The 16,009-nt window shown below is 37.3% G+C and overlaps 1 protein-coding gene across 1 annotated transcript; it reads right to left on the bottom strand.

Annotated features, from left to right (window-relative positions):
- Window positions 1-6,389: 6,389 nt before the first annotated feature.
- On the bottom strand, window positions 6,390-7,688 carry KCNJ16 (potassium inwardly rectifying channel subfamily J member 16; the record flags this gene model as incomplete). The annotated part of the gene is made up of 1 exon (XM_081316316.1): window positions 6,390-7,688. The coding sequence occupies one exon, from the start codon at window positions 7,686-7,688 to the stop codon at window positions 6,390-6,392; it is 1,299 nt and encodes a 432-aa protein (XP_081172442.1).
- Window positions 7,689-16,009: the final 8,321 nt, after the last annotated feature.

Raw genomic sequence — 16,009 nt, 5'->3', positions numbered from 1 at the left:
GCCAAATAAACAATACCGTCATCATGCATGCTTCTGTAGGTGATGTATACACACACACACATATACATATACACATACGTGTGTGTGTGTGTGTGCGTGTGTGTATATATATACACACACACATACACAAACACACACATACACACACACATATAAAAACAGTGGTGAAGATACACAATTAGAATTCAAGATTTGATATCTTCTTCACTATTCACTAAAGCCTAGTACTCTATGTGCATTTTTGTTTGTTTATCACATCTATGTTGTTGTTGTTGTTAGCTGCGAAGTCGTGTCCGACCCATCGCGACCCTATGGACAACATTCCTCCAGGCCTTCCTGTCCTCTACCATCTTCTGGAGTCCATTTAAGCTCACGCCTACTGCTTCAGTGACTCCATCCAGCCACCTCATTCTCTGTTGTCCCATTCTTCTATTGCCCTCAATCTTTCCCAGCATTGGGCTCTTCTCCAGTGAGTCCTTCCTTCTCATTAGGTGGCCAAAGTATTTGAGTTTTAGCTTCAGGAACTGGCCTTTTAAGGAGCAGTCAGGGTTGATCTCCTCTAGGACTGACCGGTTTGATCGCCTTGCAGTCCAAGGGACTCGCAGGAGTCTTCTCCAACACCAGAGTTCAAAGGCCTCAATTCTTTGGCGCTCAGCCTTTCTTATGGTCCAACTTTCACTGCCACTTTCACTGCACATCTATACACTGCCAGAATTTAAGGCTATTGATGGTGATGGTGATTTATCTCAAAAAGCAGTTATTTGACAATGTGGGACAATTAAGCATATTGTTTCCAGTAGATAGGTTCATGCTTCATCCTAAAACAAGACTAAACAAATTTGATTCATAGTTTGAATGAATCTATGAATCCAGCTGCCGTCTGCCTCTTAATCAAGGAAAAAATACACTTAAAGCAACACCTGGAGATAGAGAGCAGAATGAATGGGATTTTATAAGGGTTTAGTAGAACAGAAAAACGGATTTAAGCAGATAATTGGAATCCTATTCAAAGCAGAGTCTGCTGACCTCTGTATCATTCTGGGCTTATGGTTTATACAAATGAGACTGTTGAGGTGCTTGCTACCTGTCAGCTAAAATGTTGGACTGGTTTCAACATTCATACAAATAACTATGTGAAATTCAGCAACTTAAGAGACATGGAGGTGGGGGCCTTCCAGTGAACCAAGTGAGAAGTTTAGGCTTTACCCTGAACATTGGTCACTCTGCTGTTCTCTTCCTTCCTTCCACTGCCCAAGGCCCTCTTCCTCTTGCTGATCCATACTGTAAGAGGAAAACGCTCACTGTATGAATGAGTTAGCAGACAGCAGAGTTAAGACAAACTGGGAGGATCTCACTCAGAAACTTTCCCATTATTTCAAACTGTTTCAGAATTAAATACTCTCTCTTGTGAACCCTGGCTAAAAATGAGGCTGCCAGCATTTTTTAACAATGGGGTTGGGGTCATTGGCTATGCTTTCTGAGATGGATATAAACCCACATGGTATATCAGCAACAGCATATTTCCACCCCTGAGAACAGTTCTCACGTATTTGAAGCTAAGCAAATTCATGTTTCCCATATGTTTGGGATATCCCCTTCCTTCTGTCCCAGGCATGGTAGGCAATGGCAGGGATTGTGGAAGTTACAGTATAATATAACTGGAAAACAACAGGTTATTTGGTCCCATGCTAGATTATCAGCAGGAGATGTCTCATGAAACTCTGCCATCTCCAATGCAAGCCTTTTGCTGCCTACTTGGCGCTTCCTGCTTTTGCAAGTTAAGTGTTTCCTTCAGGGGACTTAAAAGATGAGGTACCAGATGGACCAAGTCTAAAGGGTACAAGTAAAATTAAGGTGAATAACTGTCTGTTCTGACATTGATTCGCTAATTTAAATTAAACATTCTATGAAAGAAATGGATAAAGGGACTGAAAAGCAATATAGCTGACCAGGCAGCTAAGTATATAAGGAATATGGAGTGGCCAAAGAAGAAATATATATTGAACAAAGAGATGTTTTTCTCTGCTCAACATAAAAACCAGTCGGTTATAATAAATTATAATAACTACATAATTCTGGGTGAGCCTTTCAAAGGAAAGTTGGATTAGGACAATCAGGTTAGTTTAGGAAAGTTGGAAGGCACCTTGGAGATCGACTTCTAATCTAGTGCTGACCATTCCGGGCAAATGCTGTCCAGTCTCTTCTTAAAACGTTCCAGTGTTGGAGCACGCACAACTTCTGGAGGCAAGCTGTTCCACTGGTTAATTGTTCTCACTGTCAGGAAATCTCTCCTTAGTTCTAAATTGAATCTCCTTCATAAGTTGCTTTGGAGAAGAGGTTGACAGTCACTCAAATACAGGAAGACTATTATCATGTCACCACTCATGTTTCTCTTTATTAAGACTAGACATACCCAGTTCCTGCAACCATTCATCATGTTTTAGCCTCCAGCCCCCTAATCATCATTGTTGCTTTCTCTCTGCACTCTTTCAGAGTCTCGACATCTTTTTCATACCATGTGATCAAAGCTTCTGTTGTTTAAATCGCATTTTCAGTATGTGTAATATTCAGCAAAATAAGAAGCAAGAAATGCGGTGAGGCATTTTTTCCACTTGCAAGCGCTTCCCAGCAATGCTTCCTTACGCATGACATGCTAACAGTTCCTCACCCATTAAAACCTCTATTTGTTTAAGCCACAAGGTGGCAGCCTGATGACCCCAAATGTTCCACCTGCAGGAGACTTCAAGAGAACGGGTTTCAGTGAGGGCATTTGGCTATTTGCTTGCATTCCATCCCTTTGGAAGAGTTCCAGGATGAAAACCAAGACTTAGGTCAGATGGCAAATGAACTATAACAAAAACACAGCTACATTAGTGATGCACAGCTCCGAACCTCTTCCAATATACTTAAAACTACAGGGTTGAATGGTGGTGAGAGTGAAGCTTTATCTCTAGATCTCATTTTTGTTAAGAAGGTGACAGCCAGGTTTATTTAGAAGAAGAAAGTTAATTTGGGTCTTCAAAGAGTCAGAGTTCCTTTGCAGAAAGGATCTATAAATGTTGGAGGAAGCTCAGTTTTCAATGCAGCCTGTGGATTCTGAAATGTTCAACCAGTATCGGCTTTTGGGGGAAAGGTTTTAATCCAAATATCCAGATATTTTTAAATAATATGGGCTGTACTTGGGGATAATAAGTATCTCCTTGCTAGCATTTCTTGAGGAATTACGTTAAAAAATTCTCAAGAACTTTGAGTTTCAAACATTTGGGAAAAGAGTTGAAAGGCCTAACTATTTTGATATCAATTACCATATCATGTACTTTCTCCTCTGTGAATAAGCTTGGACCCAGAATGAGATATTAGCAGCTCCTGGTGATGCACACTGGACTTTTTCCTCTTATCTGGCACATCTTTCCAAAATGAAAATTACTTTACTAGCAAGTTCCCACTGGGTTTTTGTTGTTGTTGTTTTGAATCTGGGAACCATCAGAACTAAAGAGCGGTATTACTGCCTGTTTATATACTTTCAGTTATGGATGTCCTTCTAACTACAGCACTATTGTGGAGACCCAAGTACAGACAGAAAAAGGATGTAAACAGTATTGAGGCAGGCAGCTGACTGGAGCTGGCTTGTGTCCAACTCAACTCCCCAGGCAAGAATGGAAGCAGAACTGCTTCCCTTATGCAAGGATCCCTGCTCAAATACCTGACACTTCTAGTTATAGCAAACCACTTGAAGCTGAAAGCAAAGCTGGCTCCCAAAATATCGACCACAAATTTAGTTTTACACCATCATTATAAGACTGAGGATAATATGTGAAATCCTGATGGCATTGGAGTCTGTTTTTCCCTGCTTTCATATCCTTTCCAGAACTTTGCTCAGGAGCTGTCCATCTGATAACAATATGATATTTCATCTCTAGAAGTGGAACCTGATCTATGATTTGGAAGAGGCATTGTAGGATTTTGAAACCTCCATATGGATTCAACTTCATTTCAGAGAGCATTCTTCCCAGGATCACTTTCACATATACCAGTTCTTTATGTGGTCTGGCATTTACCAAACTAGTTAGTTTTCCATTTGGGTTACTGAACACCTTCAATGGTTTCCCCTGGACCAACAGTGTCAACCTACTATAGTAAAAACAAATGGTCTTATGCCTCTTCCCCCCCTTAAAGTATGATATAATTATAAAAAAGTTATACTTTCAATCTAAAGTATTCTAAGAATCTTGATATCTTGCAGAATCTTGGGGATCACTTGCACAGCCAGTGGCATAGCAGCTATTCATTCATTTATCATTCCATTTCTACATCATTTATCTCACCTAAATGATTCTTTTACCTTTATCTTTCCCAACTCTTTCTTGAAATGTGATGTTGGTTTGGGTATTTTTCTACATTAAAGAAGCATGAAGCTCTTTATGTAGGGACACTAAAGACACCACCTAATTTAGATTTTTCTATTACTTAACTATAGATAATGCTCTTCCCAAGTATTTTTTTAGACATTATGTACATACTGTATTTTCCCTCTGTTTATATCAGGTAAAGGCAAACCATGAACCACTTACTGTATATCCCCCGTCCTATTTTTATACAATCCCCTGAGATCATGCTGGCTTATTATAGATTAATAATGTTCCATGTGTGTGTGTGTGTGTTTGTAACTAAGAGGTAATAAAATAGGTACAACCAACCCTTAATATGTCTATTTTATTCAAAAGCTCTATTGCATCAGTAAGTTCAGTGAAACTGATATTCTAAGAAAAAATTAGTGCTGATTTTTTTCCCTCATTTTACAATAGCTGCTACTTTCAGTTAAAAGATAACAAAATCCATAACTACTGCAAAAGATATCAGTGGTCCACATTTTCAGTTTTCCACCCACATTTAAACACTTTTAAGGGAAGGGTAGTCATAAACAAGGGACACGGTGGCTCAGTGGGTTGGGACGCTGAGCTTGTCGATCAGAAGGTCAGCAGTTTGGCGGGTCGAATCCCGACTGCTGCGTAACAGAGTGAGTGCCTGTTCGTCCCAGCTTCTGTCAACCTAGCAGTTCGAAAGCACGTAAAAAAAAATGCAAGTAGAAAAATAGGGACCACTACGGTGGGAAGGCGTTTGGCGTCTAGTCATGCCGGTCACATGACCACAGAGACGTCCTCGGACAAGCGCTGGCTCTTTGGCTTTGAAACGGAGATGAGCACTGGCCCCTAGAGTTGGAAACGACTAGCACGCATGTGCGGGGGAACCTTTACCTTTACCTAGTCATAAACAATTATTCTCATGTGTCTCCAACACTACATCTGATGTTTGCCCACAAAAAACTGTGACCTACTAATTGAAAAATACACAGTTGTAGCTAAGTAAGTATGTTTTAGTTCCTCAGCAAACTGGTTAGCCGATGAGGGCTTGTCACAAGCCAGGTTTTCAAGAGCAAGTTTAAGGATGCTTGTAATGGAAATTAAGAGCCATCAACCTGTACCTAAAGGAACTGGTTGGTCTGGTTTATAGATCATTTGTTGAGATTGCAAAATAGAAAAAGAAAACAAAATGCCCTGATCTAGGTAAGTACTTAAAAATGAAAAGTAAAATAATAGTCTCAACTACTGAGGAGAAAATGTTTATATATTAATTTTAAAAATCATGCTTAGCATTAATGTACCATATAAAATTCAGATAGGCAGAACCAATTTTTAATATTTTTACAGAAATATTGAACGACTTAAAACTGCTGTTTGAAAATACTACAAATGTAGACTTGATTACATTTGACTTATATCCCCATATCAGTAAGTTAAGTTATTAATGTAAAGTGCAATATATAAGGTGCTTTTGGCAAAATTAGTTACTTGTTTTTCATTTTTCTGTGAAATCAGTATTTTCTCCTCATAGTTTACACGTGTCCTTAGTTTTCATTTCCAAAAAAGTCATTTTTTAATCTGTAATTTTAAACAAGAAAAGAAAATGCATACATTGAAGAAAAATCTACAATTTACAAAGAAACAAAGGTTAGGATTAATTGTGCTGCAAGATACAAATAACCGTCTTGTCAATCTCCAAAATTATATAAACCTAGATCAATTCCAAAAGATGTCTAAATTGTAGAATAATATGTGATTAATTTTTCAAATAATTATCTCTGTGAATTCAGCGATAAGTTTGAATTTTCAATAAACAACTTTCAGTGTCACTATGCAGAATTTAATAATTTGTGAAAAAGATAACTGTTAAAAGCTAGTTATATATTAAAAGGAAAGTCAGAGTGCAATCTTAACATTTTGTCAGTAAATCTCTTCTTTCGTCTGAGGATCAGGACTACTAGTATTTAAGTGAACTTGATAGCTGTTATAGATATTTACAGTATATAGTTCTGCAAAAGTCATTGATTGCTAAATCTGGGATTCCATTGAAATTCTGCTTAATGTTGCCAGAGTTCTGTCATATGGTAGATCCATTGTATTTACTGGACTGGAAATTTTGACTGACTCTCCGGAAACTTCAGAATGAATAATTAAAGCATCAGCACTAAATGATCTGATTCTGATTCCCGAGGAGCAGGAAGAAGAGGAGGAGGAAGAGGAGGAGGAGGAGGAGATTTCTGGTTCTCCATTTGTTGCCTTATCACAACTTGTGTATTCTTGTTCTTTTTTATCCAAATGCTTGGCGCTACAATAAGGAGCGTAAACCTCAGTGGTTTCTTCAAATTGCAGGCAGTTGACTTTGTAGTATTTTTTCTTCAGCTGCAGCACATCGTTGAATCTGTGTCCCCAAAGGATTTCTCTAGGCACGTAGGAACTCCTTGACTGATGTGATGTTCCTGTTGAATCTCCAGTGTAAACAAATGTAACCAGGATCTCAAAATTGTCCTTAGCCAGAGTTTTCCTGTCAAGATCATACAGTGGACTATCCTGGTTAATTTCATGGACAATGGTCACTGGGGTAGCAAGAATGATCTGATCATTTAGTAATTTTAAGTCTTTGTACTCCAGTATCATCCTGCCCACCCTGTCTTCCACATACCTCAAGAGCTGAGCTCTTACGGTACCCTCTACCATATGATTAGGTCGAAAATCACCTATCCGCCACATCAGACAGAGTTTACCATCTCGTAAGCCAACTGTTGCGTAGTAGCTAAAGCGGATAGTCTGAGCTCGTTTTCGGGCAGTGGCCATTTTTGCTAAGGCAGCTCCAATAATGAACGTGTCAATGATGCAGCCTAGCACAGATTGTAGAACAACTGTCAGGATTGCTGCAGAACACTCTTCGGTCACACAGCGAGATCCATAGCCTATGGTGGTTTGGGTTTCCAGAGAGAATAAGAAGGCCCCTGTGAAACTATTGACATTCTCCACACAGGGGGTGACTTCTTCTTTTGGCAATAAGTCTCCATGCTGAAGTGCAATGAGCCAAAAAACTAAGCCAAACAATAACCAGGATAGGATGTAAGATAAGGAAAAGATCACAAACATATGGCGCCACTTGATATCTACTAGGGTGGTGAAAATATCAGCCACATAGCTCTCCCACTCCCCGAAGATATGTTTGAAGTAAACATTACAGCTTCCATCTTTCTGAAGGAATCGCTTTTGCATTCTTTTAATCCCCACTGATGTAGTTTCCTGGTAACTCTGTGAGTGTTTGAGTTTATTTGCTTCCATGCTGATAAGTTTATCAGTGTGCTCCGCCATGCTTCCAGTTGGTATTTTGTAATTAGTTTAGGAGATACGTTGAATTATATCATTCATCTGTTGATCTGTCCCTCTCTTTTCATTTATAACCTGAGGGGAAAGAAAAAGAGCAAAGGCTTGAGATTTTCAGTTGGGCCCCATTTTTGAAGCCATATGTGGAATCTTTACTAACTTAAGTGGGAGATTGAAACAATAAATAATTATTTTTACTCTGCACTCTTAGCTCAATATACAGTGTTCAATTGAATGCCCTTTTCCTGTGATAGTGATTTATTCATCTTCTGCCCCTCTTGATCTTATTTGATGTTATCTTTAACCTGATATCTTAACTGACTTGAGATGCTAAATCAGTTCTCGTGGTCAAAGTATCCTTCAGCCTGAGCTTGACAACAATCCTGGGGACACAATCAGGTAATTCCCCTGGCAACTGATGGCCTTTTCTGGGATGTGTTTCCAACTCCCCAGTCTAGTTGATAGCCCTACTATTTCCTAGAGATTTCAGGTGTTAATCTCTAAAGATCCCTCCCAATGAGCAGTATGTGGAGAGTGGTCCAAACGGCAAACCATTTTCCATTGTAGCCTCTAGGTGATGGAATTGGCTTTCCCTATCTCCTTGCCTTTTGCAAAGTAGTGAAAAAACTATTATTTCCATATACCTTTAGACCAAATTATTTGTAGGTACCCACCTTTTATATGTATGAATGTCATGATTTTTACAATTCTGATGGTGTTTTATCCATGCTTTGTTGTTTATCTCCCAGATTCTTAGTTGGTTGGGAGGTTTGCAAATATTGTAAAATAAATAGATATAAAGCAGGTCTAACCTAGCTTCCCTTCTAAACCTAGAAACGTTCATACAGGTGCTGCCACCTACTGAGATGTATTTTACCTCTGTCAACATCTCATGTTTTTGGTATCTCCAATGACAAACTCTGTCTAAAACTCTCATAAAAGTATTGGATTTCCCTCAAATATATACAAAGCAGAAATACCTATTGTTTAAAATTTAAAACCAATGCACATATGCATATTTTAGAGAATAGTGTGACTGCTTTTCTTATGTGGCCGTTGACCCAAAATTAATTTATGGTTTCATTTGATCCTTGGCTTTGGTAATAGAAAACTCACATTAGGAACTCTTGGGTTTATTTGAAATCCTAACCTCTAGATTACAATAAAAAGTATTCTTGATACTTTAAAAGATGGGGGTCAGCCATTGTGTTTCACCCCAATATACTAAATGCAATCTGGTTGCTTAAACACATAGCAAAAACAAATTAAGTTAATATAATTTCCCCAATTTCTTTGTTCATAAATATGATAGAAAATGTTTGAGAAGCTGTTTGTGCATCATTTTCATGTTTTCGCTTCGACATTAAGTTTATATTTGTAGGGAATTTTGTTGCTTGCTATCTAGTTATATAAGTTATAGTCTGAAGTAGTATAATCAGTTCTGTTACTTCATCCCTGTATCTTTTTAGTATCATCTGTTTGTGCGATATTTTTACCTTTTCCTTTACCTTACTTTAGTCTTTACTATTTTAACTTTACTTTAGTTTACCATACTTTACCTTTACTTTACCTGTACTTTTACTTAACTTTCTCTTGCTACTAAAAAGTAATCTATCTGACCTAAGAATTCATGTGGTGAGAATGATGGAAACTTGAACTCAAATCATTTGACAGTCATAAAGTTTCCTACTTCAGTGACACATTCATAAATTTTCTCTTCTTCACGTCACCCCATCCCAACCTCCCTCTGTGTCATGCTTCTTGCATACATAACTTTTACAAGCAGAATTACAAATTTAGAGTTACCAAAAAGTTAGTAAAACAATTAATGCTCCCCCACACTCCAGCTTTTCATTGTGAAATATCTGCCCCATGAAGTGTAGTCCATCTCATTTGGGATGTGTTAAAGATCAAGAATTCCTTAGCCATTTGAACAATAATGTCAGCTGTGTGGATACACTTTTCCAAAACACTTAAAAACCTAGCATACTTTCCTTTTCTTTTCCGGGACAAAAAACGAATGTGACATATGGTGGCATATCCTCAGAATGTGGCCTTCATTAAAACAACAACAACATAACTTTTGTGGTTCCAAAAAATACTTCTGGAATGCAGTTATTGGAAATATTCATAGACTTGATGTAGCTGTGGCTTTAAGCACCCCTTTCCACTTTCATTCATTGCATTTTCAAGAGCTATCACGTATAAATACAAATGTGATTTGCATTGTATTGTGTAACTGAATATTCTTAGTAACTAGAATGCAACATTTCTCACAAGTGTGGATTCAGAGGAAAACAGCTAGGAGCTGTATTCACAGGAGAGAGGCCAAACCCTGGCAAATAGCAAGAGATCCATTTCTTCTATTACAGTGAGGGCTGCCTTTAACCAGTTCTTCAGCACCTATCTTCTGTATAGAAATCACCTTACCTGCAGCATTCACAGAGTTCTTGAAAATGAAATACGGTACTGAGAATAAAATTCTTTGACTTGGAAGACGCTCATAGTTTCAGCCACCCAAATCATAGATTTCAACATGGCTTATGGGACTTGGTGATGAGCTCACATATGTACAGATAGTCCTCAATTTATGGTCCCCTAGTGACTGTTCAGAATTCCAGTAGACCTACCTGAGGGGCAATTACAACCCAGATTCAAAGTTCTGCTGGTTGATCTCATGACCACATTTTGGGCACTCTGTAATTGGGCTGCATTTATGACCATCATGAGTTATCCATAATGGTTGTAACTCAAGTACTTCTTGAGTACTATAGTGGCCACTCACATCTCTCTCCAAAATGAACTCAGCGTGTGAAAGATGGTAGAACATCTTTCCCTCTTTCACATGTACCCTAATGAGAGAGAAAAAAAATTATTTAAGGTATGAGCAGCCAAAAATGGATAGTTGGGCCCCATAGATAACTGCTTTGATTCACCTCTACCAACTGATGATAGGCAATTAAAATAGTAGTAGTTTTATTTGCCATATGCCTATAACTTGGTAGGATACAAAATAATACAGTATTTATTAAGCATGAATAATATAACTCGCTATAACTCAATTTAAGATGTCTACTAAAGTATAGTACCTGAATAGCCTATGATATCTAAAAGATCTCTACTAAAGTATAGTACCTGAATAGCCTATGATATCTAAAAGAATGATTAACAAGTATAAGTAAAAAGAGTACATAAGCCAGCTTTTGAAAATCCGTAATAATAAATATTTTAACACGCTTTTAAAATTCAGTCTCCAGATGTAATCCTGGTAGAAAGTTTGACCTTCAATTAAAAAAAGGCTATTTTCTATGCAGCTATTATTACTACAAGTGCAGGCTGGTCATAGCAAGTGGTCTGGTTTTCTATACTGTCTAAAGAAGAAAGGTATTACAGTAATGGGGCCTATTAACTACTCAGTGAAAAAGTAAAAAATGGACCTTATAAAGTTTGTGGCCTTTGTTGTCCATGCTATAATGCTCAGATTATGAGACAAATACAAGTTGAGTTTGGACTCTTAGTAGAGAAAGGGAAACATTCTTTCATAAGATGTGAGAAATTTGGTGGAGTAGCTCCTGTGAATAGAGAATATTAATTGAAGAATTCATTTTGTTCAAAAGGAGCAGAAGTAATAGGAGGGGAAAAGAAGATACACTCCTCACTAAAGCTCTCCACACCAGCTCAAAAATTCAAAGGAACAAACTTAGTGATGCTGTAAAGAGTATCTAAGTCAGTTTAAGTTTTGTATGGCTGCCCATACAAGCACTGGGTGGTTCACAATAACAAAAACTAGTAAAGGAGGGAATGCAAACTATTGTTTGCTCAACCATGGAATAAATGTGAACAATATTTTCCAAAAGTAAACTGAAGATCTTTCAAAGAACATGATGTATCACTGATGGGGGAATTTAATTACTTTGCCATCTGTGAGAGATAAACTCTGCTAAATAGGAAATTCCTAACTTGTCTTACTGACAACTTTCTTCTTCAGAGGGTTGAGGAAAGCACAAGAAGCTTGATATTAACCAGTATGGAACATGTTTATGAAATAACTATTTGCTCTAAATGGATTTAAAACTCAAGGGTCAGATGAATTGAGACCTAGGATTCTCAAGATTGCTGATAAATTGAACTTCAAGCCAAGTAGACATAGATAGTTCTGGTCAGTCAATAGTTAGATCAAGGAACAGTTATCTACTAAGTAGTATTTTGGATGGAAACAGGAAATAAATCTAATAAATATTTCCTATCTCTTCATTTCCCTATGTAATGCCACTTAATCTGTCTTCTGGCCCATCTCTGCTGTCAATGTAACACATGTGATGTCCTGTTTTTATACAATATATGAAACAATATTAACATCTCCATACAACATAGCACCAAGGACTAGAACACAATTATTCAGTGCTAATCTCTGAGGCTGCCTGTCAATGGAAGCAGAATCACTGCAGCACAATGCCCCCAATTTAAACTCACAAAGGTGGGCCAGGAATACACTATGGTCAATAGTACCAAAAGTTACCAAGAGATAAAAAAAAAAGATCAATTGAGCCATATTCCCTTTGTCTCTGTCCAACAAGTGGTTACCTGTCAGAATGAACGTGACTGGCAGTGCACCTAAATGAAGCTACAATCTCGACTGAGATAATAAGTCCTTCAAGAACATGTGCAGCTGAATCAGGTTTGACTAGGGATATTTCTATTTGGACAATAGTTGACTATATCTGTGTGGCTTCTTGACCTTTTGACTAAGATCAACTGTAAGAATTGACTGTCTAGATCTAGGGATGTTTCTTCAGCTGTAGACATTCCATAGTTATATTTAAGGCTGGGAATACCAGTGAATGATGTAATAATATAGTCAATTTTTTTCTGAATCTACCCAGCTAACATAAGACAGGCTGAGATCAAGACAACATACAATAAGTTAGGCACTCACAATCATCCTTCTTACATTCTCAGACCTCACGAATGAAAAGTGTTCTTAGGTAATTGCATCAAATGAGACACTTCAGTGTGATCTTTCTCAAAATGTATGGCAGTTGGCATAAAGACAAGTGATTTTTATCCTCAAAATGACTTCTGAAGGAGATTATATATCCTTGTGTCTCTGTTTTGTTTTGTTGAATGCAGGATAGATTGCAAGTAAGATTCAGTGTACACTGAAAGTAGTCACTGCTACCTTATGTCCTGTCAGCTTCAAGATGAGTCTTATACTCTTTAAAGAGCCTCATACAGGCTCTGAAAAACCTTTAAAAAGCCATTGCTTGCTTTAAGGAGTTGACTCACTGAAGTTAATATGACTCTTAAAGCAGCCACAACTATTTTTCAGGCTAACATGTAAGATCATAAAAAGACAGGTTGCTTTAATGAATAACAGAAATGCTGTGCTTGCACAAGTCCTAAAGCACTTCTTCCCAATAATTTTCAGAGTATGAAGAGTGTTACTCTATTTTTACAGGAAAATAGAGTTTTCGCTGCCAAAACCCTAATAAATACTTGCATGCAATTTTTGATTAACATAATTATCTGTGAAACTAAATGCACAATTCAAAGAATTTTAAAAACATCTATACATGTACTGAGGTTTTGCACTCTGAGTACTCCATTATCATTTCTATTCCCTATACCCCCAGAAGTTCTTTGAAGCTATGTAGAATTTTTGCATGGGATCCTTCATTAATGGGTTTTTTTAAGGTGGTTTGCTTAGATACCAGTAAGAGTACTTTAATTCTTTTAAGAGTAGATGCTCTCCTACCCTTTCCTCTTCTAATAAATTTATAATTTTGAAACTTTTGATCCCACTCATCCCATTCATGTCCTTAGTAGTTGTCAGAAATCATTTGATTAGTGCAGAGACAGCCTTAAAATAGTGGATGTCAATTTTTAATTTTTCTTTCATTGGGAGAACATTTTGTAGCATTTATTGGGAAAGTGGGGGTTTAATAATTGAAGGGTTTTCCTTGTGATTTTTCCCCTCCCTGCATTGTTTAGTAAATTATCTTTAATTTGATTCTTGCTGTAAACTCCTTAAAAGAGCAAATATGCTGTGAAGTTTTTCAGTTAATTCCCAGTTCAGTGAATATATAGTTAAAAAAGAGCTCATGATATTTGCTCCATAAACCCACTCATTATGTACATACTATGTACATTGTATATTTCTCCATACAATGTACATAGGAGATTCTTCGCACAGTTGTATCACCTAATAGATAACTAATCTGTGAAGATAATGGCAGAAGTAGGTCCTAGTCAGCCATAGATAATAGAGTTAGGAAAATGAATTGCAAATTAATTATCTTAACTTTAGGTAATTCTTAATCATCTTTCATAAAAGCTATCTTAAGGAACAAAATGGAAAAGAGGGTATGATGATCACCATCTTAAAGAAAGGAAAAAGAATTTTGTGAGGTTCGTCACTAGCAAATGTTCTTGAAATATTACCCTTAAAGGAATGCAGTCTCCACCCTTATCTAAAGATTATTTTGCAGATGTGTTCCATCTTCACAACTTCCCCTGTTAAGGTTGCTCTGGCTAAGCTTTTTATCAACAAAGTTTCTCTTCATGCTTAATCTTAATTTTCCTTCCTGGAAGTCCGCTGTTTCCTTCTGCTGTTAATTGTCTTGGAATATAGCATTACATTCAGTTTTGGAATTTTTTCCTTATGTACACTGATGCTCATACAGTTTGAAAGCTGCATCCAGAGAAGCCATGAATAAACCAATCAAATAATAACCATTTGAACCATCTGACTTTCATTCCAGCTATGAATGGAAACAATCTTCCGGTTACAGCATTGTCACCACTTAAAAACATGGTGGCTCCAAATATTTCAACACCCTTCTCTTTTTCTCCTCTCCTCCCCCCCTTTTGTTTCCCCCTTGTTTCTTTTTTTTAATAATAAACCTTGCTCCAAATGTCTTTGTAGACTACATACAAATTTGATTTTGTGTATTCCTGGAAAATCCAAACCTCTAACACTGGGGGGGGGGGAATTATCTGCTTATTAAGGGTACACCATGCCAACATATAAAAGCTTCTCTTTTACCCTATAGTTATCCTTTTTATGAATGAAAACATTCCTAGTTGGGCATAATTTTCATTTAGGGAAAGAGATCCAACTTTTTCAGCACATTATCTTTCTCAGCTTCATAATACTTTGTTTCCAGTGCCTAAAATATACTTTCTGTGGTTATATCATGGAATCCCATGATAACATTATACAGGCTCTTTCCTAATAATTAGAACAGTGCACTTTTCACTACAATTAGAACATGAGTAGCTATTTTCATTGAGTTTTCTGCTTTGATTCTAAGTCATTTTTCCTGGGAAATCTGGGCATGCATCTGAATCCCCTCAGTTTACAATATTTGACAAATTTTAGGAAAACCTAAAACAGTCTTTCTTATATTGTACCATTTTAATATGTATATATCCAAGTATTCTCCAATCAAATATCAACATAGTATTAGAGTAAAGATACTACTGTCGCCAGGGCTTTTTTTTTGTCATAGAACGCTCAGAACGGAGTTCCGGCACCTTTTTTGGATGGAACCTTGTAGGATAGGCAAGGCGGGTTGTATGACGTGTGTGAGTTCCGGCACCTTTTTCTTTTACAAAAAAAGCACTGACTGTCGCACTGACAAATATTTAGAAAATGCAGGTGGTTTTCCCTTTCTCTCATCATGTGCTCACAAATGCCTACCTTATACTTTTTCCTTTCCATCCATGTGAGCACCTTAGTGCAGAATTCCTGTATAAGATACACACATGGATAGAGAGGAGGAAATGAGTATATATTTTGATTATATAAAGTAACAGTCACAATCGTAGGCAGGAGATCTCAGAAAAAGTTTTATTAGAAAAACTCTTTTTCCTCTCTTTATCGCAAAGCCTTCATCTAATTTTCCCTGCTTGAAAAAGAGATCAATGTACACTAGTGACATTTTAGAAACATTGATAGTTGGTATTTATATTTGGTAGGAGCAAAATGGCACCTGGATCACACCCTCAATGAAAAGCAATGCCTTCTTATGTCAATATGAAATTATTAAAAAAAATGGGAGACAGACATAAACAACTCTGCACGAAAGGCTGTTCTACAGTCTTGAATATCATGCAAAGGTGTTGTCACCCACAGTGGAACATCTTCCAAATGACATTTAATCCACCCAGCTGAAACCAGATCCTATAGCAGGAACAGCAGGAGCAGCAGGTGGTATTTGGCCATGGAGATTTGATAAGAAGGCATGTTTTGAAAAGTTTCTTCAGAGAACAGATTCAAGACCACTGTAGGGTCATTGCTTTCACCT

The sequence above is a fragment of the Vipera berus genome (genome assembly GCF_964194415.1).
Source record: "Vipera berus genome assembly, chromosome: 2".
Lineage (NCBI taxonomy): Eukaryota > Metazoa > Chordata > Lepidosauria > Squamata > Viperidae > Vipera > Vipera berus.
Note: the sequence above shows the minus strand (reverse complement) of the source record. Positions and strands in the feature narration are given on the sequence as shown.